Consider the following 26,468-nt stretch of genomic DNA (forward strand, 5'->3'; position numbering starts at 1 on the left):
AAAGTGTGGCTGAGGGGGGCATTGGTGGGCCATTGTCTACAGACCACAGCAGGCTACGCAAATGGTAATACAGGCTTACCCTACTTCTCTCAATAGAAGTCTTGAAATTCACAACACAAGGCTGTACTGTATTCCCATAAATGTGGCTTTATAATTAATTTTTTATTTTGTATTTTTATTTTATTTTTATTTTTTTATACAAAATTGGCAATGTTGATGTGCGTGTGTGTGTGTGTATACACTCACCGCACACTTTATTAGGAACACTATACTAATACCTTTGCTCTCAAAACAAACATTCCTTTGAGATTGTGGTCCATGATGACATGATTGCATCACGCAATTCCTGCAGATTTTTCAGGTGCACTTTCAAGTTGTGAATCTCCCGTTCTACCACATCCCAAGGGTGTTCTATTGGATTCAGATCCGGTGACTGGGAAGGCCACTGAAGAACACTGAATTCATTGTCATGTTCATGAAACCAGTTTGAGACGACTTTTGCTTTGTGACATGGTGCATTATCATGCTGGAAGTAGCCATTAGAAGATGGGTAAATTGTGGCCATGAAGGGATGGTCAGCAACAATACTCAAATAGCCTGTGGCATTCAAGCGATGATTGATTGGTATTATCGGGCCCAAAGTGTGCCAAAAAAACATTCCCCACACCATTACACTACCTCCATCATGAGAAGGTGTATAGGTGTTCCTAATAAAGTGTTCCTGAATGTATGTATGTGTGTATATGTGATTACAGGCCCAGATGAGGACCTCACACTGGCACTGTGTCTGGAGGGGCGGCGAAGGTTAACCCTCGAGGTACTGAGACGAGAGAACGGTGCTGAGCTGGAGGCACTCACGTATATGTCTGTAGGCACAGCCCATCAGACCCTAACGATTGTGGCCAAGGGATGTACAAAGAGCCTATGGGCAGTAGAGGTAAGATATTTCACCCAATAGAGAATGGCCAACCCTTGATCTGCTCCATGAAAACATGAAACGTCTGTTTAGTTGGTTGGTGAAAGGTTTGGTTGCCTTATTTCTTATTTGTTTCAATACCATTTCCACAGGCTCGAGTCCACCGTTTGAGCTCCCAGATGAGGAACAAGCTGTTGGACAGAGTCCAGACATTACAGCATCTCCTAATGGAATTCAGACGACAGGTTAGTACATCAAGGGAATGCCACTTGCGATAATCATATTTCTTGTCAGTCCACCACTGAGTCTCAAAATATTATTACTTTGCACATATACGCCTCATTGCTATGCTTATGTTTAATAATCCATACTTCCCCCAGTCCAAAGACAGCGAGTTGCTCCAGGACCTCAGTGGCATCCCCCTGCAATTCACCCAGAGAGCAGAGGCCCTGCTGGGGCAGCAGAGGGGAGGAGTGTTGGCCTCCTGGAGGTCCAGCCCACTACGCTACTCCCTGACCCACAGCCTGCCACGTCTCCTCAGCCTGCTGCAGCATGCCTCTCTGCTGTGCCAGCAGGAGCTCAGGAGTGAGTGACCTACAGTCAGGAATCTAACCTTATTTCAACAGTAGTCCATCTACTGTTACAACAAATAAAGGGGGGGGGGTGTAAGTGAGAGTCTGTGTCTGCGTGCATATGCATTATTCTAATATACTGAATCACCCTTTAAAACTCTCCACTGTTTTCCCAGGACCGCTGGCCACTCTTTTGGGGGCCTACCACGATGTGACAGGCCAGAGGTTAGAGGCTGTGTGGCGGGAGGCTGTGTCAGTGTGGACAGGCAGACTGGAGAAGCTACTGCCCCCTCTATTGGAGAAGCCCCAGCTCAGACCCCTGGCCCAGACTACCCTCACAGCCCTTGGCACTGTCCTGGAGGTGGTGAGTGATTCACTGGCTGCACCAGTGTCAGTACAGGCTATATATCAAAACAGACTTGTTAGGAGAGGGACAATTTAAGAATGGACAATATAAGTATGGAGTATTCAGTAATAGTTCTTCCTGAATGAGTCAGTAGTATGTTCTCTTGTAGATTGATTGTGTGGTTAGTTAGGTGAATGAATAAATGGTTTCAGTATGTTGAATCTTTGTGTGTGTGTGTGTGTGTGTTGGTACCAGGTAAGCCAGCAGTCTGCCCATTGGGCTGAGGCGAGGTTGGCAGCAGCACTGGCAGGGTTCAGGAGACGACTGGCCTCAGTCTACAAACTCTCCCTCAGGTAGGAGTTGAGCGATCTTCATTATAAGTGAAATAGGGAATGCTCCTTAATCCACTTCTACAATGATAAAACCCACTCATCATGGGTATAGGTGACTGGGGCAGACTAGAACAAAAGCCTGTATAAACTGGGTATTACCCATACATAATAGAACAGCAGTGTTTTATCTCTATGACATTAACATTCTGACCTAGTCGGTTGTGTTCATTGCCCTCAGTGACTGCTCCGTGTTGGTGACAGTGCCCCTGCTCCTACCACGGGGCCCCTGGTCCAGGGTGGCGGAGGCCGGGGTAGTGGAGGTCCTACTGGAGGAGTGGCTCCTGAGCCCCTTGCAAACCCTCACCTCCCTCAGGCCTACAGCTGAGCTCTACAGGCTCAAGAGGAGGATCATGGACAGCCCCTTTCGACGTGAGTCAATTAAATCCGCTTTTTTGTTATGGGACATACCAATCTCTTGAGTTCTGTCTGAAATGACACCATATTATTCAAACTCCCTGCCTTCAATGCTGCCAACTGTGTAAAAGTGCTGATAATCAATAATTTTGGGAGACCATTCACTTTCTCTCTCCTGTCCTTTTCTATCTGTCAGACCAAGCTCTGCTGGTGGCAGATCAGTTTGTCGTGTCGTTTGATGGCCACCTGTATGAGCTGCCAACCCCGTGCCCACTTGTCCTAGCCTCTGATGTCACCAAGGAGGACTCCTTCACTGTGTTGCTGGGTTCAGACTCAGTCTTACAGCGCACCCTGGTGGTGGGGATGAATAACAAAACTGTCACCATCCATCATAGTGGAGAGGTACAATACATGTCCCTGGGCCTATTTATTCACTATAGAAAAACAGACAAGGGGATAGAATGGGAACTTTTAATTGTGTATGTTTTGTGAAGTCTCAATTATCAAATGTTGTTCGCCTATACATTACAGGTGAGAGTTAATGGCCATGTAACACACACTGCCCACAATGATGTTGGAGTGGTTGTCAGGAGGGACTCAAACCTTGTTGAGGTGTCCAATCAGAAAGGAGCACTGGTGTCATGTGACATATCACTCGACACATGCAGCCTGACTCTGGATGGGTGGCTACATGGTAAGAATAAATATTTGTATTCACACACACACACACACACACACACACACACACACACACACACACACACACACAACACCACAATGTCTCTTTGGGAGTGGAGTGGAGATTTTAAAGAACGATAACTGAAAATAAAATTATATTTACATGCAGAAGTAAAACGTGTGTGCAGCAGTGATATTAGCCTATAGTAATATTACACACTTGGACTGTGTCTATGCAGGTGTGTCAACTGGGCTACTGGGGACCAATGATAATGAAGCAGGAAATGACTTCCCTCTGCCTGATGGTTCCCAGGCTGACAACATGGCTGACTTTATACACAGCTGGCAGGTGGGACATGACATTATTGCTAGGAGCTTTCTCTGACCACATGACCTGACAAGAAACAATTCTGGGTCATAGTTATAGCCTATAACTTTAGAAATACTACAATTGTGTTATTTTATTTCATAGCATATAGCCTATAGGTCAGGCCAGGTCACACAGCCAGGAAAAACCTTAGGCTGTGATTATGATGCATATCTGCTTATCATAACAGGTTTTGCAGTGCCTTTTTCTCTTCCATCCATTTACATTTTGTCCCCATGTGTTTCTGTCTGCAGATAAAGTCTAAGTGTAGCAGTGTGCCTCAGATGGCACAGCCCTGTTTGACTGTAGACCCTGTGAACTGTCAGTCGCTGTTCTTTGCCCCAGACTCTCCACTGGGCTCCTGCTTTAGGGTGGTGAGTAGAATATCTTCATGACATAGCTCACATCATTATCTGTTGTGATCCTGAAAAGATGGTACCAATACCCTGGTAAAGCGGAACGTCACTGGAGACACCCAAACAAGCGTGCAGCGCTGTGACACTGACATTATAATGCAGATATTTGACTGTCAAACTTGATCCCATCATAATAAATTTGACTAGTGTTCATTATTTCACTTTCTCCATCATCCCAGAAACTGAGACAATGTGAAATACTGTGCAGGTTAGAAGATTTACTTTCAAAAATTGGTTTTCAGCTATATTAGCGACTGGCCCCGTTAGCCACGCTAACATGTATCTAATATTAAATAAAATTATTTTATTACACTTAAAAAAAGCTAAAATAGCTTTATTGACTTGTCTCCTATAGAGCTTCCAATACAAACTTGCTAGTTTTGTTTGTCCCCAGACAGCTTCGTTGTCATGGTATGTTTTGATTATGATGCAATCACTTTAGAGGCATAATGTTCTGATTCATTTATGACGATAAAGCTTTTTGAATTTTAACTGAATTGATATTTATTTTATTGTTAGTATGTTCTCTTTTTCCCTCTCTCTGTCCCAGGTGGACCCAGCCCAGTTCTTATCTGTATGTAAGAGGAGCCATTGTGGCTCTAGTCCGGCCCCCTCCAGAGCCCCCTGTAGACTCGCTGCAGCGTTTGTCCACCTCTGCCAGAGAAACTACGTCCCACTGGAGCTCCCTGTCCAATGCAGTAAGTCAAATGTTGTACTACTAACCTCATAGAGTAAAAACAAAGGATTGGAGAAACCAAGCAGCCAGTGCACTGCAATACTATATTGTATTATGACATGACATTCATGTAGCCTAGTATCTTGCATCTGAATTCTACATTGTTGTTGCCTGTATGTGTTTTCATTGCATAAAATGGATGTCAAAATAGTATTCTTACAATGTGTTATTTTCTATTCTTTTGTAGTATGAGAGGCTAACCCTATCGTTCAATTATGAAGGAGAACTTAATATTCATAACTACATGGTCTTGACACCACTTGACACAAAACTGTCCGGCTCATGTTTCTAATTTTTGTTTATGTTTCTTATCAAAACGAATATACTGTTTTTATGTTTGTTTTGTTTACCCCCTGTTATTCATATGTACAGTAATATTTTGTTTAGATAATGGGTTTGATAAATGTGTCAATAATGTAAAAAATCCTCAATGAGTATTGAACATCTTTCTTTAGTCTGTTGAATGTTTTATGTTATACATATGATAGTGAATGTCTTTCTCAGTCAATTCAGATGTTTGGTATGGTCTTCATATCATCTGTGAAAATGGGTTATTGAGTGCAAAGGGTAGGTGAGAGGTCAGGTGATCTCATCTCAGTTAATTTGCAAAAACCCTTGCATGCATACTTTGAAACGTTTGTCAATTCAACTTTAATGTGACTGTTCAGAATCAATCGAGCAATCAATCTAACTTTGTATATCATAACATCAGACCAATAAAGTGAATCCATTACTTAAATGGTTTGTTTTTCTAGAGAGAATTGCACCTCTAGAATATAGGGATGTAGTTGTCGATCTTGGACTTCTGCCTCTGTGTAACGCACTCTGCGATCCAAATTATGTTGCGCGCCTCCTGCTCCTTAAGCTTGACATAAGAGTAGAAGACTCCAAAATGGAACTGCTCCAGAAAGGCCAGTGTGTTCAGCTTAACCTGAGAGAGACAGAGACAAAGAAAGAAGATGCCTTTCATTTCCTGATATATTTGCCATTTAGCTATTTAATCCCAAAATATGTTTTCATTATGTAATAATTGGGCAACCCTTTATTTTACAGCCTGGTGCATACTCAGAAAGTACTGGGTAAAAGCGTTATTACCTGATAATTGCATATTAATTACACTCATTAGTTCATTTAGATTAATTCCATTCATTTAGAACCACCATTTAGTACCAGGTAGTTAATGCTGACTTTATAGTAGTAGATTATTAGTAAATACTGGGTAATTACCATCTGAAACAGGGCTGTAAAATAAAGGGTTACCAATAATTGCAACAGGAGGCTGACAACAAAGTAAATGGAATTACCTCCCGCTCAAAGAATCTGTCCTCCAGGGTCCTGGCTTTGGATCCCAGCTCTGAGTCATTGAAAATGTGTTTATAATCCTGGAGGAGATATAATTCTGTTAACTCTTTAGTTATCAGACCATAGTTATCAGATAAACTATATAGTCAACAGAGTAGTCATCACATATGGGAACAGATTCATATTCTTGTCAACAGACTCATTATCATTCATTAAGATGATAAACCCAGTACCACAATACGTGTAGATAAAGTAGCATACAAATGGTCTAAATTCAGAGTTGAGTTCATCACTGCACTACTGGAATGCTCAAATAATATGAGAAGAATACTGTGTCTACAGAGACTATTGCATAATGCACCTAAGTCAATTTGCCTTAGTTCCACTTATAGTATATAGGCAGCTGTCAGACTTACAGGGTAGTAGTCAGCAACAGCCTGGACCTGCTCATAGTCCTCTGCCCGGGCGAGCAGACGGAGCCCCTCTGGGTACAGTCTCCCACAGGAGGGGTACAGCGCGCTCCTCTCCACCCCACTCAGGTCTGTTCCAAACGAGTTCACTGTGATGATGAATGCCCGCCGATCCGCCTCAAACTGCAGCGTACACACAGAGGTAATACACACACACACACACGCACACGCACACGCACACGCACACGCACACACACACACACAGGCACAAAGAGGATGTAACACACATACACACCCACATACACAGCAGAATGAACCCATACTCATTTCAACTGTGAAATTGTATCTCAGACAGATGAAGTATTAGCTTACAGTACCTCCAAGATAGGACACATAATGTCCTTAGTGGCTCCACCAGTCTCTTCACAGAATTTATGGAAGGACTCTAAATAAGCCTGATCAAAAAGAAAAGAAAAGGTCAGGCCTAGTCCATTGAAAAAGTATTCCCTTCCCTTTACTGACTGCTATCTCATCAATAAGGTAGATAAAAACCATGATCACAATCATGAGTATTGCTGTAGCCTAACCTGCTGAAATGGTGATTGCTGTTTTCACCATGGATGCTAAGCTAGTGACCTTTTTCTGTTACATTTTGTTGTGAGTTACATTTTGTTGTGAGTTACACACACTCAGAGGTACTGGTACTATTGTCACACCACCTTGTAGAGTTTGTTTCTCATGATCTCAGCACCCATCTCATCCAGGTTTGACTCAGACACTGCATCCTGGAAAAACTGATCTGCCAAGACAAATTACATATTTAGATGGGAAACTGAGACTGCAAAGCCCCTTTAAACACTTTTGAATTAAGAATAGAACTAATCCTTGGTATTCCACAGAACTTTCAGATCTCCTTTTGATGAAAACCCTGGCCTGGGCCAAAGCTTAAGTGTGGAAATTCCTCTTCCTCCCTACCTAAGCACGCTTTGACAGACTCTGGCCTCATTAGTGACAGAAATTAGATACATGATACCTTTAATCAGCATTTTATCTCTGCAGGCTTTTTATTTGACAGAAACAATGGTTTGGCTGACCCTGGTCAGTCGGTCGCTTCCATCTCCCAGCCCCCAGTTGGCTCGATGGGACATCAGTCAACTACCATCGATTCTTTGTTTTCATTTCAACAACTTTCTACTTGTGATGTCCTATGTACTATTATAGAATAAGAAAATAAAAAACTGAACAATAGATGACGGGTCAAACATAAGACATACATTTATTCCCAGTGATTACTTCTAACAGTTATGGACATGATCGAACGAACTCAACACAAATGCAACACATGACCAACTAACACAAGTTAACATTACGTTATATCTGACTCCAAAAGATATTTCATTATTAATAATGATTGATAAGGCTTTGCTCATCCCTGTGTGACAGACAATCGATCATATCGGATCCTAGATCACATTAAGAATACCTAAAATGCTATTTTCACCGTGCCTTCAAGTTAAGATAAATCGGATTGCGAGGAGTCAAGGGTCAATATCAGAAGCTGATGACTCACTCTACGTGTCGTTAATTAGACATTAAATGGGAGAACCTGGTCACGATTATGTCGTGCTGTATTAACAGAACCTTTGTCTAGCGCACAACATCATATTAATGCACATAGGAATAATGAGAATAGAGTATCAACAAAATAACCAATTGAACAGTTTCAAAGCAACATATGAATGTAAGTTTCGTGCGTCAAGGACAACACGGGAGAATGGTGACCGTGACGGGCCTAACCCAAAACTCAAAGAATATCTCGCTGTCCCTCTCCTTAAATAGGGTTAATCCTATTTAAGGACAAGGTGTGAGATAAATTACAATCGCAAAGGAATTGACAAATGGTGAGCGTGCGACTTCTTCAGGATGTCCGCCAGGCTCATTCAAATGTAAATAAGTTATACACATTGAAATCAAGGCTGGCGCCACCAAAATCCGTCTACACTATGCCCTGCTTAAAGCTGACGTAAAAAAATCCATTGGGGCTTATCTGCTTGATCAACTTTGAGTCATTTGACATATATGTTTTATCTGACCGTTATCTCGGGTGCTTTCCCCAAAGTTTGGAAGGCAGCTGGTGACATCTCTAACCTAGATACTAGGGATGGGCGTATCGATCCTGTAGTATCGATAGATCGATACTCACGCACTACTCATTTGGAATTTATTTCCCTAAAAAAATATCGATATAAACTAAAAAATAATAATTGGGGGTGTATGCATCACTTTCAGCTGTTTTGATTCCTTACTTAAATTACTATGTGCCGGGACACCCCTGTACTGGCGGCGTATTGAGCTGGCCCATGTCACGTGACAGGAGACGAGCGAATGAGCGTCAACGTGCGACACAGCCGACAACGACACAGCCAGAGCCCGCTCAGCACGAATGCGGGAGCCGGAGGAAAAAACAGGAAGCGTAAAATATGGCAGACAAAAAACGAAGCGTGGTGTGGTGTTATTTTTCACCAGTCGATAAACTCACGGCAAGGTGCCAAGTGTGATGTGGGTTTTTTCCTTTTAGCTTTTTCTACCAAGATTGGTCTTTTTTATTTTTTTTTGAGAAATAAGAAAAGTGAAAATGTGTATGTTTTTGTTCATATTTAATTTATTTCATTCATATTTATGTTATTTATTTTATTTTTTATTTTATTATGCATTGACCATAATAAATTTTGTATAAATGGTCTGTAATTGTCTTGTGATTTGTCTTAAATGTAATAATATTTTTACTGACAAAAATTGCCAATAAGTATCGGTATCGATATCGATGAAAATGCAAGAAAAAGTATCGGTATCGTATCGAATCCTAAAAGTGTGGTATCGCCCATCCCTACTAGATACCGTCCAATATCCATGCTATTTTTATTAGAGTCCCTGGTCAACTCCCATCTAAGAACCTTTTTATTTTATTTTACAATAAATACATTGTCTAAATAAGTGAATCAACTATACAACAGTCATCATAAGTGTTATGGAAAATACATTCATAGAACTATTTTCAGGTTATACACTTTCACATGACTGATACAACTTGTGTAAATACTGTGATTACATTTTCTCTTGCCACACCTCTAAGGTTCTATAGCCATTGTTCTGAGAAGCACTGTATGATTTACCATATGAACAGCGGTGATCTCTGAGGGAGTGGTGGGAGAGAGCAATAATGGGGGGACAGGCGCATCCTGCCAATAGGTGTGAAATGTTGAACGGCGATTAATCAGTAGGAAAGCCTCCCCATTGTTCATTCTCTCCCGCCTTTTCTCACGTAAGCACAAGCCTATCAGCCGATAGCCTTGTAGGCGCCTGGCAATATGTTCAAACTGTATAAAAGACAAACCTGATCATTGTCTCTTCAGACTTGTGCTGAACAGACCCCCGGTTCTACGCTGGGCTACTGTTACGCTCTTGTCTCTTGTTTGCAAACAATAAATACCGGACTCAGATATTGTGGCTACTCAGGACTTGTTTCTTGATTCTTACCTCCGAAGAGCTAAAGTACAGAGTGGTAAATCCTAGACTTCCACCACATAAGTCAAACCGTCGATAAGAACACGTTTTCTTTCCATAACCGCAATGTAGGGTGTTAGGGGTGGAGAGGTCTGAGGAGGAAGAGCCCAGGTGTACCCTAAAGAGATGAGTCTTTAGTCTATGGCAGAAGATAGATAGTGATTCCGCCGTCCTGACAGTGGTAGGAAGCTCATTCCACCACTGGGGTGCCAAGAGAGAGAAGAGCTGTGACTGGGCAGAGCGACCACTAAGTCCTCATAGAGATGGCGGTGCCAAGCGGCCAGCAGAGGTGGAAGAATGAATTGATCGGGCCGGGGTTTGGGTACTAACCATCGATTGTAGACAGAGAGGGGCTGTTCCCTTTAGCTCTCTGCAGATGAGCACTAGGGTCTTGAATCTAATGCAAGCTGCTATTGGGAGCTGGTGAAGGGTGTGGAGGAGGGGGGTGATTGAACACCAGGCTATACCAGGCTGCAGCTTTCTGGATGAGCTGGATTGGGTCTCCACCAAATTGGATACATTTTAGTTTTACACCTCACTGCTGAAACAATCTACAGATTACATGACAGTTGGTTGTTCTGGTGCTGCTCTGGCAATTACACATTTTGATTGAGGATCTTTTTGTTGAAAAATGTGGTTGTTTTTCCTTGATTGTTTGTTTTATAATGTTGCAATTTTGTATGATGTATATTGTGTGTATGCAGGGCTCCCTTGTAAAAGAGACTGTGGTCTCAATAGAACTCCCTACCAAAATAAAAGTTAAATATATATATACACACACTCACCGAACACTATTAGGAACACTATACTAATACTGGGTAGGGCCTCCCTTTGCTCCCAAAACAGCCTCAATTCTTTGTGGCATTGATTCCACAAGATGTTGGAAACATTACTTTGAGATTCTGGTCCATAATGACATGATTGCATCACGCAATTCCTGCAGATTTTTCAGGTGCACTTTCATGCTGTGAATCTCCCATTCTACCACATCCCAAAGGTGTTCTATTGAATTCAGATCCGGTGACTGGGAAGGCCACTGAAGAACCCTGAACTCATTGTCATGTTCATGAAACCAGTTTAAGACGACTTTTGCTTTGTGACATGGTGCATTATCATGCTGGAAGTGGCCATTAGAAGATGGGTAAATTGTGGCAATGAAGGGATGCACATGGTCAGCAACAATACTCAAATAGACTGTGACATTCAAGCGATGATTAATTGGTATTAACAGGCCCAAAGTATGCCAAGAAAACACATACATTCCCCACACCATTACACCACCTCCACCATGAGAAGGTGTACAGGTGTTCCTAATAAAGTGTTTGATGAGTGTATATTATTATTTACAAAAAAAAAAAAAAAAAAAAGGTATTGTGGATAGATTAGATGAATATTATCATGTACCAGAGTGATTGCAAGTGGAAAGTTTGGAGAAAAAAGTATATTGAGTGTACAGAAACATCTTGTCTGCTCAAGTACAAGCAAATGCCTCCAAATGCATTGGATGGTGCATCATCATACAGTAAAACAATGACCCAAAACATACTGCCATAGCATCTAAGGAGTTTTCAGGGCCAAAAAGAGTAATGTTCTTGACTGGCCAAGATTTAAATTAAATTTAACATGGATTTAATTTCCTAATGATAGGATTTTAGGCATAAATACATCAAAACAAACAACTGATGATGTCTGCAGTACAGGCCTGGCAGAGCATCACCAGAGAAGACACTCAGCATCTGGTGGGGTCAATGGGTCACAGACTTCAGGCAGTTATTGCATGGAAAGGATTGTCGACCAAATACTAAACATGAGTGCTTAATTTGGACATTTGAAAAATCACTGTTGGGTACCCTGAAACAGGGGGACTATGCATAAAAAGTGTTGTTATTTCTGAATTTTGAAACCAATATGTACACAAATACCTTCAAATAAAAGCTGAGAATCTCTACTTTAACCTTATAGTAATTGTTTGATCTCAAACTTTTGTTGTGTAGAGCCAAAAGAAGAAAAAATGCTTCACTATCCCATTACTTACGCAGGGCACCGTATATTGAGATAAAATATTAATATATATTCATAGATATTGAATTCAGTTAGATATTCAATAGTGTCATCAGCAACAGGTAGCAGCAACACTGGCAGAGGTGTCCACAGGGGACTAGAACAGCAGTTACCCAAAGGTGTGTCCACCAGAATGGCACAGTAGAGATCAGCAGGAGTTCTGGCGATGCCAACTGCAGCCATCTGGTCAAACTTGCCCAGTGGGTGGCACCGGGGCAGCAGCTCTGCCACGTCTCTTTGCCTCAAGGCACCAGTAATCAGCAGCACCACGTTGTCAATCATGTAGCTGTAGCTATAACCAGGAGACAGGATACAATGTGGGCCCAATGAATATATTCTTCTCCCCATATCCTCCCTTAAATCACCAACTTATACTCATCCAATCACATACAAATCACTGATACCTCAAGAAGGATGCATTTAAAGTATTCAAACAGAAACTATGCTACTAGATAAAGAGGGATTTGCATGTTGTTTTTATGCCAGATGTGTCATTTTGATGACGCTATTGTTTTGACTCTCATACCAATTACTTAGCTTTAGCAAATACATTTAGATCTCTGTAAGAAGTGTAAAGGAGCTGTGTTTTGTTTTTCTCTATTGCTCTCCATTGCTTTCTCTATAGTGGTTGGATTTCAAAACAGCACCAAAAAACATGTGCATCAATGGTTAGGTCAGACATACGTGATGTAGTCCAGGAAGGTGGAGAGGGGTGGTAGAGAGTGTGAACGCAGGCAGAGGAACTCGGACAGTAAGTTCTCCTTCAGTTTGTGGTCCACAAGAGACACGGTCAAGTCCTCATTCACAGTCGACAGGATATTGCCATAGTCTGTATTCTGTAGGTGCAGTTTCATGTCTACACAAAATATATCATGAGAGAAAGAGAGAGAGACACACAGAGAAAGAGAGAGAGAGATAGAGAGAGAGAGAGAGAGAGAGAGAGAGAGAGAGAGAGAAAGAGAGAGAGAGAGAGAGAGACAGGTCACAAGGAAAGGGTTCAAAGGCTGCCTGGGGGAACTACTTTTATCCCAGAAGTCAAAGCACTCCACAGTGTTGAAATATTAAACTTGAACATTTTGTCCAGTTTACAGTACTACTGTAAGTCGACCCCTAGTCTCAAGACTTCCATACCAGCTAATGTGGTACATCTGGAAATAATTTATCCAGCTTTTGAGAACTTTGAGAAAATTGCACTCTCTATAAATCTAAATAAATCTCTATAGCTAGTGCAGACAGCTAACATTGGCAAGTCTCTATAAGTTAGCGACTACTTTTGTGTACGTGGGAGATGATGATGATGGGGCACAACCAGATTCAGAAGACAAATAAGGTGGTTTTCCTGCGCATGCAAATCCTTTCCCATTTATCTATAGGAGTTGGAACACAATACGCCTCCAGACGGTATTCTGGAGCATATGTAATTTGTGGGAGGCAACACGTTACATAATAAATAATTTGGTAGTACATGCCACATATACTGTACAAGTAGTTTTTGAAGCTAGGATCTTGTCTTGTCAACACTTTTCATTATAGTAATAAATCATGAAAATGTGAAATCTTTCCTGAGGCTATATTTGTCCTCTGTCAAACGCCCCTATAACTAATTTCCTCTACTGTGTAGGGCAGCTGATGATGACTAAGGAGTGGACGGACCACACGCGCACAAACATGCATACACACACACACACACACACACACACACACACACACACACACACACACACACACACTCTAATAAATTCACCCCATAACTGGATAAGTTATGTAACTATGTAATAGGAAACAACAACTGATACAATGAATTACCTAGAGGAGTCGCTAATTAGCTTACCCTCTAGTGTGTCACATTGGGCCAGGTTGTGATAGTCAGCCCGAGACAGGATCCCAGCCTTCAGTCCTCGCACCAGACCCTCCAAGTAGCCATGATCTACATTGAAGCTGAGCTCTGAACACACCGACATTGTAACCAATAAGTTGATTGTGTATTATATGGGACCCTATCTTACCCCTCTACAGCTTTGTCTGTTTCTCTCTTTCTTTCTCTGTCTTTACTCCAACTTCCCTCTTTTACTTCACTAGTTGACGCCCATATCATGGTATCTTTCCGTCCTCTTAGACACTTGTAAGAATTTCCATAGCTCTGGACTATTTTTGTATGCGGTAGAATGACCTTTCGTATCTTGGTTTTGTTATCTCAAATCATTGGATCAAATGCATTCAGCACCATCAGGTGATGATCCTCAGTATAACTCACATTTCACAATCTGATTTCACAAGAGGTAAACATATTTTCTTTCCGCAACAGATTTACAGTAATACAAATTACCATAAAGCTTAAGGACAGAATAAAAACAAAACAAAACATTACTACTACTACTCTCGACTGGAATTGTTACTTGAGCCCTATGAGAACTGAATTTGAGAAATGTCACGTAAATCTCTCATTATTGACACCAATGCATAATTCATGCTGAGGTCTGAGTTCTGCTGGCATACTCGGTGCATTAAGATTTGGCCCTAAGAGAGCAGCCATGCAATTTGAACTGATTAATTCTGGGTGGAGAGGAAAAGCTAATGAGAGCTGTAAGACCTATACTGTAGTGTCTTTCCCCTGGTGAATGTATATTACTCTGTAGAAGAGTCCTCAGCCACTGGTGTGAGAGGCTGCATGACACTGTGTGTTTCACGCTTATCTATGTCTCTTATGGCACTTCTCTGATTTTCCACTGTGTGTATGTGTGTGTGTGTGTGTGTGTGTGTGTGTGTGTGTGAGAGAGGGAGAGACAGATAGATAATGGCATAGAAAATGAGAGGAAGAGAGAGAGAGAGGGCGGGAAGAAGGAAGGTGTGTATGTACATATCAGAGTGTGTTTAAACTGAACTGAGGAAACTGTGACTGTCACTTGGCAGCATATGAAATCTGTACCATTATCATCTGACACCTTTCGTAAACAACAAAGATACATTTTTATTCACCTCAGTTGAATTGAAATCCAGTACTCCGTATATCCACTCGTTGATTGCAGCTGAATTCCCAGAGAAAACATTTAGCCTACAGTTTTCTTGCTTGTTATCATTCACAACTACTAAGGCTCTGAATTCATAACTTTCATTTACAATGCCCATAAGTCTCACCATCTCTTATGCACCTTTATCCACAGGGGTGCTGGCCAGTCATTTAAAATATGCCTTAGTTTTGGGATGCTACAGTTGTTCCCATGGCTCTGACTTCACTTAATTCACTTTATTTTGTCTCCCCCCCTGAACCCCATAAATGATGAACTTGGATTACAACTACAAGACCTTTAAATGAAGCTTCCCTGGACAACATTTTGCCTGCAGGTACGAATGAGAGAATAGCAATAAAAGGAGGATAAGAGAGGCTAACAAGATAGTTTTTCAATAGAAAAAATAGATGGATGGGTATTTCATGTGTTATATTTTATTGATGGATATCATACAACAACAGTTGTGCAAGTTCAAATGGTCGTTTCATCATAGTTCCATCAACAATGACAGAAACAACGACAACCATCAGAAACAATATAATTGATGGGGATTTAAGTTTAGTTTAAGTTTAAGTTATTTAATGGATTGTGGTCACACAGGGTCAACATGACCCAGAAACCAGGAGAGGTGCACAGTAATAGAGAAGCAGCAGTTGATACATGCACAGCACATCCATACAATGGCTAAATACATTCATAGTACTGTATACTGTATACAGAAAATATTGTGGGTGGTTTGTAATGTGTGTCATATACAGGTATGTCTATTTTGTGTGGTGCATGAATGTGTATGGATATATTTGTGTGTGAGTCATGTTTGAGCATGTGCACCTGTTTGGTAGGCATGTGTTGTTGTATCAGAGTGTGTGTGTGTGTGTGTGTGTGTCTAGCATCTCTAGATCTCCAACAGTCTCAAGAAGAGGTAGATATACAATTTTGTGTGTGTTTGTGTTTGCCTGTATGTTTTAATGTTCTGTTTTTGTTTTGCACTGGCTCAGTGTCCAGCAGCCTGTGTGTGTGTGTGTGTGTGTGTGTGTGTGTGTGTGTGTGTGTGTGTGTGCATGCATACTGTTTACCGACACATGTCTAGATCTTCTTAGGACAGTGTGAGCCCAGTCTCCAGCAGTGACAGATGGTGTTAAAGAGGCGACAGCGGCAGGAAGCACACGGGTCACAACAGGGTGTGTAAGGGGAGCAGCTCTCCATAAGACGACCACATCGGCGGGCAGGGGCTGCAGGTTCAGGTTTCAGCTTCTGAAACATGTCATCCACAGAGAAATACTAACTCAAGTTCTGGAGTTGTACAACTTAAACATATTGCTTGTGTATTATTTTTGTTCCCCTTGTGTACTTTACAGTTTCTGATATCAAAATGGTGTCTCCTCTCACACTCCAAGGAATGTTGGATGACTTCAGAGCAATATGGGTAATCACTGCATGTATAGATTGTGCAAGAAATAACGCAATACACTGTACTGTATGTGAGATTGGATAGGACCTGATAAAGTCAATGATGAAAGAGGTGCATTCATATATTTTTCACATCCAGTAGAAAAATCTTCCCATGTTAGTAAATGCCTGCCTCATACGACCTCTTGAAACTTGTTGCAGGAGAACATAGAAGCGGTGGGGAGTCCTAATGGTCCCTGCTAGTTTTGAGGCGGTGTTCTGTTAAAGAGATGTACAACTTACTGCAACGTGGTGTCCCTGATGTGGAGAAATCCTTCTCCTGGCAAAGAGGCGTGTGGGCTTCCCTTGGCTCCAAACTACAGTTGGACATATATCAAACATGGATTTATGATTAGATTCTAGATTTCAGGCCTGTACATGACAAAACTGATTTATATTGCAATTTAAAGTAGGATGCCAATGAAAAGATCTTTATATGTCAATCTATTGAAATAACCTACCTGACCTACTTTATGCAGAATACAATGTAAGGCTTTTACATTAAGGGATAGTTCACCCAAATTACAAACTTAGCTAATCGTCCAAGACCAAGAATACAGAGAGTCAGCGACTCAAGATTTGGGCAAGATTCATAGCTGCTGCTCAGCATTAGCATTGTTGAGTGCAAAATACTAGGATCAATAAAACCAATGTTAGCATGATCAAATTAATTGATATGTACTGTAACTTATACAAATAAGTTTATACAAATAAGTTTATTTGCGTGGATTTTCCAGGTTTGCCAACTTCATTGTAACTACTCTCTACCTATAAATAAAATTAGGCTAAAGGTCCAGTATGTAAACATGAACTTTGCTATGATAAATCATTAGGGATCAAGGAATGAGATCACCCATTGAAGAGTCTCAAACCAGCCGCACCAGGTAATCGGGTGTGTCTGGAAATAATGGATACAGCTTTTGAGAACTCCGACCAAACACGAGTTTGGGTAGGTGGGATTCAGAATGAAGGTGGAAATTGTGCTCTCCATAATACTAAATAAATCCCAATAGCTAGTGCAGACAGCTAACATCGGCAAGCAAGAAGTTAACAACACAATTTGCGTACTGGGGAGGTGTTGACGATAGAGTACAACTAGATTCAGAAAACGAATAACGAAGGGCGCGTGAATGTCCCTCCCCATCCGTCTATAGGAGTTGGAAGGCAATAAGCCTCCAAGAAGTATGCTGGGAGCTAATGCAATTCGTGGGAGGCAACACGTCTGGCCCCACGAGACAAGTGAAGAGAGCTGTTTTCGCCAAACAAAGCGCTTTATAAAATCTGGTGTCAGGGTGAAGCACTGGCCTTTACGTATCTATTTTACGTTTTGTTTATTTACAAGGATATGCACACAATTGCCGCTATTAGAAAATCTACCATATTGTGTACTAACACCTGTTTTCAAATGATCAATGCAGTCAGAGAGGACAGCAAAGCGCAAAAATACATGCTTTATCTTAAAATTGTAGCCTAATTTGGGTGAACTATACCTGTAAAGAGCTTACCCATACTTTGCTGACTTAGTTTCATGACAGCACTTTCACTATCAAAGGAAGAACATCTGATGAATTCAGATACTACAGTATCTGTGGTGAAGGCTTGTTGAAAAAAGACAATCTCTGCATGTCATGCTTCGTGGTAACAATCAGTCCCAATATCATGCATCTCAATATGTTGAATTTTCATGAGCATGGCCAGGAACTAGAGAGAACAATAAGACCACAATCTGGCTATCTGGGATTAGTTTCTGTCCTAAGTGTGTGTACTGAACAAGCCAAAATAAACCAATAGAGGCAATGGATACTTTGTCCCAGAAGGCTTCGAAAGCATTGATTGGTTTTAGAGACTAAGATCTGCACATAAGCTATTTTGCAAAAGTTCAGATGCAATAGATCCTAACTCATGTGATGGTGACATAACTAATCATAAAGAAAGAGTATTAGTGTTGATTAATGTACTGATAAACAACAACTCATCCTCTTCACTCTATCCACTCAAGTGTGCACCCTCTCTCATGAGTTGACAGATGGTTAACTACCTTTCCTTGTCTCCTTTCCTTTTTTATCAACGTCTTAAACGTTCAAAGCAACAATGGAGAAACGTTTCAAGTCCTTTCAGTTGTCAGAGGTCATGAGAGAAAACCGCTAAATGGGCAATACACAAGAAGCCTATCGGGTGATATTGACTTTCATATATATTGCAATACATTTACGCTGACATCTGTTATCATGAGTGCCATCATTTTTGACGTAAAGAAGACAGAACAATAACAGAACATTTGGATGCACGTTTCATCACCATCATTTAGCTTGTGTTATTTTCGAAAATGTATTAGTCCACGTCCAAGGCTATGAATAAATTATATCAAGTGTACAGAGCATCCCCTAAGCCCTATACTATTCAACTGAGCCTTATATTTAGCATCCAAGTGAAGAGAGGAAATGTAAAGGTGGAAAGCTGCGAGTAGTACGCACCTCACTCAAGTCCAGAAACTGTTTTTATCTGAGAATTGTGTTTTTATCTGAGAATCGCGCATGATAGTCCATCGTCACTGCATCGAATTGGACAACAAATCTAAACAGAAAACAAGCAAAATAGCCTCACCTGAATCATTTCCATGTTGTGCATGTCGTTTCATGTCTTCAGCCATAGATAATGGAATAGCCACTGATAGGAGACAAATCCAGAGAAAATATTTACCCGCCAGCTCCATTTCCGACGTTAGGCGAAACCTGCGAATAGGAGGTACGCTACAATAATGTTACAACATTCAGGTGAGAGCTCACTTGAGAAGTTGTGGTAGCCCACTGACAGTGGTGAGATTGTAATACAATGGGGTATACAAGCATAGTTCTTTCCACGCCCACGTCTCTCTGAACTTTTAAGGTGCCGCTGAACCCAATTCATTGTAAATTGAATTAGAACATCTGATGATTTACGAATAGGCCATCTTTCCAACAGAACAGTAAAGGCTAAATAGACTATCCTTGATACAGTAAGGTGCCTCTGGTAGCAGTTGGTTAGTTGTAGGCAAGGCGGGATGTAGGTTGATATTATTCAGTGTCACAATATGAGATCTACACCTCGATTAATCGTATGCTGTAGGGCTCCCCGTACCCAAGTCATACGATCTAAACAATGTGTACACTGAATGGTATACAAAATTCAGTGCAAAACAATAATACAAGAATATCACTATTCGTTTTATTAATGGCTACCCACCCCCGAGGTAGTCTATTAGCACAAGGTAAGGAGGGGACATTTTGGAATACCTGAGTTCCTGCCATTCTAATGTGGCCTATTTACTGCTGCTAGAAGGTAGACTTCAAATTCGGAAAGGAATATTACGGGTGAGGTCTGATGATTACCACTGTCCTTAATGCGATTTCAAGAAAGCGGATGCTTGGGAATAGTACACTGAGCACTCCCTTCACCGTCTCTGATCCAACTGCTTTGCTGTAAACCTATAGGGACTGTTGGGGTAAATTGGCGCACCAACTGTGGTGAGCTATAGCCTTCTGAAGTCCTTTGGTAACATCAGTAATGTACTCCAGGTGGACTATTATGCATAGGCTACATTGTGATCTTCAAATTCCTATACATTAACAGCGGGGAGTTGAGATTGGACGAACTTCAAAGGAGATGATCCTCAGGGGTGTTCTCACACGTTCATTTTTTCAATGTGTTTGGGTTTCAGGGTGAGGGCTTGTGCACTAGTCCACGTGATGTTAGTCTATAGAAAACATATTGGCTGAACTTCCATGCCTTCAAAACTTGCCATGTGTTCAAAACTTCCCTTGTCCACTAATCACTTCAATTTCCACACCAATGGACAAGGAGATCAAATTGAATGATGAAAAAAGTCAGACTGATTGTTAACAAACAACAGTTTTGAGACAGGTTTGGGATAGAACATGGAGGATGTCATTGATGATGATGCCTATTTAGTATTCTCCAATCAACAAGTTTTTATTTATTTTTGACAAAAGCTTGAGGGTAGCATCAAACACAAATCTTCAGTTGTCAGGCAAGCTGATTGATCATGTGAGTGTAGTCCATTGTAACACTGCTACCCTGAGCTAACACATAGACTTTAGCTTATCAGGCTAAGCCTATTACATCAGCAGCTGATAGTCAAGACTGGCTAACTGGGTTTGAACTCAGGTCATCTGTGCACCACAAGCTTGTTAGCCAGTTTAGCCAAGGCATAAGCTCAGGGAGCCAATACATGTCCTAAGATCTCTATTTTAACACCTCTACTCTTAATCACACTGAACCAAAACTGAGCTGAGCTACACTGTGCTGGCCCAGCAGCGTGACACCTGTTACGTTTGCTCTGTAGTGTGTTACCTATTAGGCCATGCAAACTTGATTAATTGTTTAAGGATTTACACACGTTACACACGGTAAACGTATGGATGGACAGGGAGATTGCAGACTGAGATAACTGATTTTGATCTATTGTGTTTCAGATAAGACTTATTTGAAACTGAGCTGCTGTTTACTAGACATTTAGCCTAATTATACCATTGACACTCAGTGTCATTCATTTAAAGTTTCACAACACAGGTAATTCACTGTGTGTCAGTATTCTATGGTGTCATGTGTCAAATAGATTGCTATGCTGGCCACATACAACAACCAACTCACTTCAACTCATCTCCTTAGTACCTTGGTTAGACTCTATGAACCACTGCCTGTCCAACAAACATCATCAACATCATCAACCTCCAAAGTGATATTTCGACACCTCCTGAGGCAAAGCATCTCTGTCGAGAGCTCAAACCTCAACTCCCTACAACCTCTAACTACACATCCATGGATGCTCCAAGTATAAACCTGCCCAGACAACAAAGGTGTCATACATGAAGACCATGGCCTCTTGTGAAGCAGTGCAGCTGCTTCTGTACAAGAGAGAAAGGCCAACTCCTCTGAAGGATGGGTGATGTGTCTTTCATCCCATCTTTGTATGGGACTGGCTTTCTCAACCCGCTGCCCCAACCTCACACAGCCAAACTTGAGCAATGAAGGAAGACATCTCTCATCGAAACCTGACCTTTTGGTGTTAACAAGCTCCAGGCAGACTGTGTCTCAGGTTTATGCATGCAGATTTAATCAGTTAGCTGAGGGCCTCTAAAAAGGCCCCATTAAAACATCCCATTCATTTATAAAAGTTCCCCTTTCATTTCACTTTCCTTTAGGGTTTACAAATACTCAGTCTCTCTGTTGTTGAAAATGCTTGAAGAAAGTCTTGATGAATGGTTAATGGAAAAAAGGATTTCCTCTAACATTGCACTTTGATTGCACACATGACATAATGCAAGGCAACCATGACGTTGCCACTGTATAAACTCATATTCATGTCATGTATCAAACTCAGGGAAGATGGTTTCTAAGGAGTTTTTTAGTGGTTGGCCAAGTACACTTTTTTCCAAGAACTGTCTGGCTAGAGAGGATTATTATTCACTAAATTAGCAGTTTTGCCTAGCCTTGTGAAGGATCGTAGGTTCGGACAAAGGCTGAGCTGTGCTCAGCGTCATGTTATGAGTCCATGAATATGAGAAATGTATTATTAAATGTATTATTAAATCTTTGCCATTATCAAATGATTTGATGGTCTGTATATCAACTGTAGGGTTTGTGGGTTCTTGACATGCATTTTTTGTATATAAAGATGCATTCCCAGCTCAATGATTGTATGCACCTGTGATGTTATGTTTCCTACTGGATACTTGTTTTGTATAATAATAATGTGAAAAAACAACATTTATGTGTCTGCAAACACCCTGATGAAGGTCTGTTGATCGAAACAGTGCTATCTTTCCACATAAATGTGAAGTAACAAGAATGCCAGTGTGTTCAAGTTGTTTCCTTTTCCGAGCTGTGCTTTTACTATGCCATAATGTAAATACGGAGGATATGTGGAGCTGCCAGGAGCCAGAACCAAAATCAAAGGCTTCACCAACATGAACCATTTAACAGCGGGCAGTTGAGGTTGGATGAACTTCAAAGGAGATGATCATCAGGGGTGTTCTCACATGCTCATTTTTAAAAATGTGTTTGAGTTTCAGGGTGAGGGCTTGTGCATTAGTCCACGTGATGTTAGTCTATAGACAACATATCGGCTGAACTTCCGTGCCTTGTTCAAAACTTCACTTGTCCACTAATTACTTCAATTTCCATACCAATGGACAAGGAGATCAAATTGAATGATGAAAAAGGTCAGACTGATAGTTAACAAACAACAGTTTTGAGACAGGTTTGGGATAGAATATGGAGGATGTCATTGATGATGATGACGATTTAGTATTTTACAATCAACAAGTTTTTATTTATTTTTGACAAAAGCTTGAGGGTAGCTTGAGGAGCTAACACAAATCTTCAGTTGCCAGACAAGCTTACTGATCATGTGAGAGTAGTCCATTGTAACACTGCTACCCTGAGCTAACACATAGACTTTAGCTTATCAGGCTAAGCCTATTACATCAGCAGCTGATCGTCAAGACTGGCTAACTGGGTTTGAACTTAGGTCATCTGTGCACCACAAGCTTGTTAGCCAGTTTAGCCAAGGCATGAGCTCAGGGAGCCAAGACATGTCCTAAGATCTCTATTTTAACACCTCTACTCTTAATCACACTGAACCAAAACTGAGCTGAGCTACACTGTGCTGGCCCAGTAGCTAGTTACTGTAACAGTGCCGGTAAGGACAATGTGAAAAAAAAAAATCCAAGCCAGCACAGTATGGTTCGGGTTTGTGTATTGTGTTTATGCAAAGTCACTCCTGAAGTTGAAATTCCCCTACCCACACCATCAAATTGCTAGCTTTCCGGTGGCATAGCTGGTTTCAATCAGGTATTTCGTTGAGGGTTACATCTGTTGGAAATACAGAGGACGGAGGTTCGAGACTCGTGTGAGCTTGGAGTGCGAGGAAACAATGTAATCAGCAGGGTTTAAACCGGGGACCTCTCTCATGGATGCCACAGACGTAAACCGTTATATCAACAGGACATCCTTGTGGTACGAGAGCTATATCAGGGCTAAGACGTCGCAGGCAGGACTACTTCATCATGAGAGCATGATTCCAAATCACCTCCACTTCAGAATACTGATGCAGCAGCGTGACACCTGTTACGTTTGCTCTGTAGTGTGTTACCTATTAGGCCATGCAAACTTGATTAATTGTTTAAGGATTTAATTTAAGAAAAAAATAAGTTAAAAAAGTGAGGTGAGCGAGCAAAATAAGTAGTATCAATGTGTATAGAGTGTAGGAATATCCAGCCTGATGTAGATGCATAAACATGAAAACTATGAGAAATATTATGCTACATTTTAATCTGATTATTATACAATAACATTAATGAATTAGGGGGACCTCGATGAGATCTTAGCTTAAGTCATTGGTGTTTTGGTTATGGAAAGGTGAGACAGTTGTAGTGACCTCATGATGCTATTTATAAGTCATATTCATCAACATCCAGGGGGAGGCCTATCCCTATATTATTTCAATGAATGGGAAAATTACAGAATGTGGCTTTAATTAAAATGCTGCTATTTAAACATCTGCCAATATGTTTCACCTGAAACCTATAAAGCATTCAATTGTAGTCTAATGACAAAATAACTTACACTTCTGTGTCTTTCCTAAAATACAACACCCCTTTAACCTTTGAAGACCTCAGGCAGTCAGTGTATCTATCTTGCATTGAATAGCTAAACACCTGTAAGCTTATTGAGCTACAAAATATGAAATATTTCGTAAATCAGGTCGTGCCTTATATACAAATCTAAACTAGAATCTGAGAATCCGTTTCTGGGAATGGATTAATTCCTCCCGTTATTTATTGATTTATTTTATGTAGGCCTATGGTAGTATTCCAGGTCATAGCGGACATCTTTAGTGTGTCAAATAATGTGCTATAGCCGACCGTGGAACACATCTTGCAAGCTGAACACACTGCTGCCTGTTCCTGCCTCCTTTTAAAATCATTGCATACTGTCCTCTGAGATTCCTTACTTTGAATTCTCTCCCTTAAGGTGCCTTCACATGATAAGCGACATGTGCTGGGCTCAGCACAAAGTATGGCGCAGCTTGAGCCCAAAGTTCAATATATAATATATTGAACTCTAGGCGCAGCTTGCATCAAACCTCTGCATCCATTAAACAATTAATCAAGTTTGCATGGCCTTAACCTACTTCTTCTTTAGACAAAGGATATGTGATATCCATTTGATTTAAGAGGACATAATTGTAATTTATGGCACCATCCATAAAATATAGCCAATAATAAATAAAACATCCATGAAGATAATAGCTTTTAGATTCATGTTACTTACTTGACTCTTACTTGAAAATGAACCATGCAAATCTAAGATAGTGAGTCTTGAGGGCATTATGTACTGTACATTTCTCCTCCAATCTTTAGTGGTTCTAGAAATGTAGATCTTATTAGCAATGGCTGTATTAGATGAACGAAAAGAGATTAGATGAATTAGCAGTTCTTTGTGCATAAACCAGACATCTAGAGACAATTACTGAGATCATACAGTATATCCACTGTGGAAGCTGAATCCCCTCTAAGAATCTGACAAGCCATGTTTTTACAATGTACTCCAATGCACTTGCCATCTAGAGAGTGTTAGGAGAATTTTGCAGCTTTGGTTTTGCATCAACTGTGACGTAACCTTGTTTTCTGTCATTTATATATGACCCAGTACAGTTTTACACTGAGATAATTGTTATGGCTCATCACCCTCTGAATATATTTACGTGTATGGGTAGCACTTGGTGTGTGTGCTTCCGCACTCACTTGAATGGCCATTATTTGAGAATGAGCAGTTGAAATGATGTGTAACCGATACAACATACATCCAATGGATGGACAGGGAGATTGCAGACTGAGATAACTGATTTTGATCTATTGTGTTTCAGATAAGATTTATTTGAAACTGAGCTGCTGTTTACTAGACATTTAGCCTAATTATACCATTGACACTCAGTGTCATTCATTTAAAGTTTCACAACACAGGTAATTCACTGTGTGTCAGTATTCTATGGTGTCATGTGTCAAATAGATTGCTATGCTGGCCACATACAACAACCAACTCACTTCAACTCATCTCCTTAGTACCTTGGTTAGACTCTATGAACCACTGCCTGTCCAACAAACATCATCAACATCATCAACCTCCAAAGTGATATTTCGACACCTCCTGAGGCAAAGCATCTCTGTAGAGAGCTCAAACATGCCAGCTGAAACCTCAACTCCCTACAACCTCTAACTACACATCCATGGATGCTCCAAGTATAAACCTGCCCAGACAACAAAGGTGTCATACATGAAGACCATGGCCTCTTGTGAAGCAGTGCAGCTGCTTCTGTACAAGAGAGAAAGGCCAACTCCTCTGAAGGATGGGTGATGTGTCTTTCATCCCATCTTTGTATGGGACTGGCTTTCTCAACCCGCTGCCCCAACCTCACACACAGCCAAACTTGAGCAATGAAGGAAGACATCGCTCATTAAAACCTGACCTTTTGGTGTTAACAAGCTCCAGGCAGACTGTGTCTCAGGTTTATGCATGCAGATTTAATCAGTTAGCTGAGGGCCTCTAAAAAGGCCCCATTAAAACATCCCATTAGTTTATAAAAGTTCCCCTTTCATTTCACTTTCCTTTAGGGTTTACAAATACTCAGTCTCTCTGTTGTTGAAAATGCTTGAAGAAAGTCTTGATGCATTAATGGTTAATGGAAAAAATGATTTCCTCTAACATTGCACTTTGATTGCACACACAACATAATGCAAGGCAACCATGACGTTGCCACTATATAAACTCATATTCAAGCTATGCTCAGCGTCATGTTATGAGTCTACGAATATGAGAAATGTATTATTAAATCTT

General features: G+C 40.9%; 1 protein-coding gene across 1 annotated transcript; it reads right to left on the minus strand.

The window, feature by feature from the left end:
* Positions 1–5,546: 5,546 nt before the first annotated feature.
* Positions 5,547–14,075, minus strand: LOC310803288 (V-type proton ATPase subunit d 1-like; the record flags this gene model as incomplete). The annotated part of the gene is made up of 8 exons (XM_083668015.1): positions 5,547–5,708; positions 6,082–6,159; positions 6,496–6,672; positions 6,867–6,944; positions 7,209–7,288; positions 12,228–12,406; positions 12,799–12,970; positions 13,946–14,075. The coding sequence occupies 8 exons, from the start codon at positions 14,073–14,075 to the stop codon at positions 5,547–5,549; spliced, it is 1,056 nt and encodes a 351-aa protein (XP_083524141.1).
* Between the last annotated feature and the right edge of the window lie 12,393 nt (positions 14,076–26,468).

This window comes from Argentina silus, assembly GCF_951799395.1.
Source record: "Argentina silus genome assembly, chromosome: 1".
Lineage (NCBI taxonomy): Eukaryota > Metazoa > Chordata > Actinopteri > Argentiniformes > Argentinidae > Argentina > Argentina silus.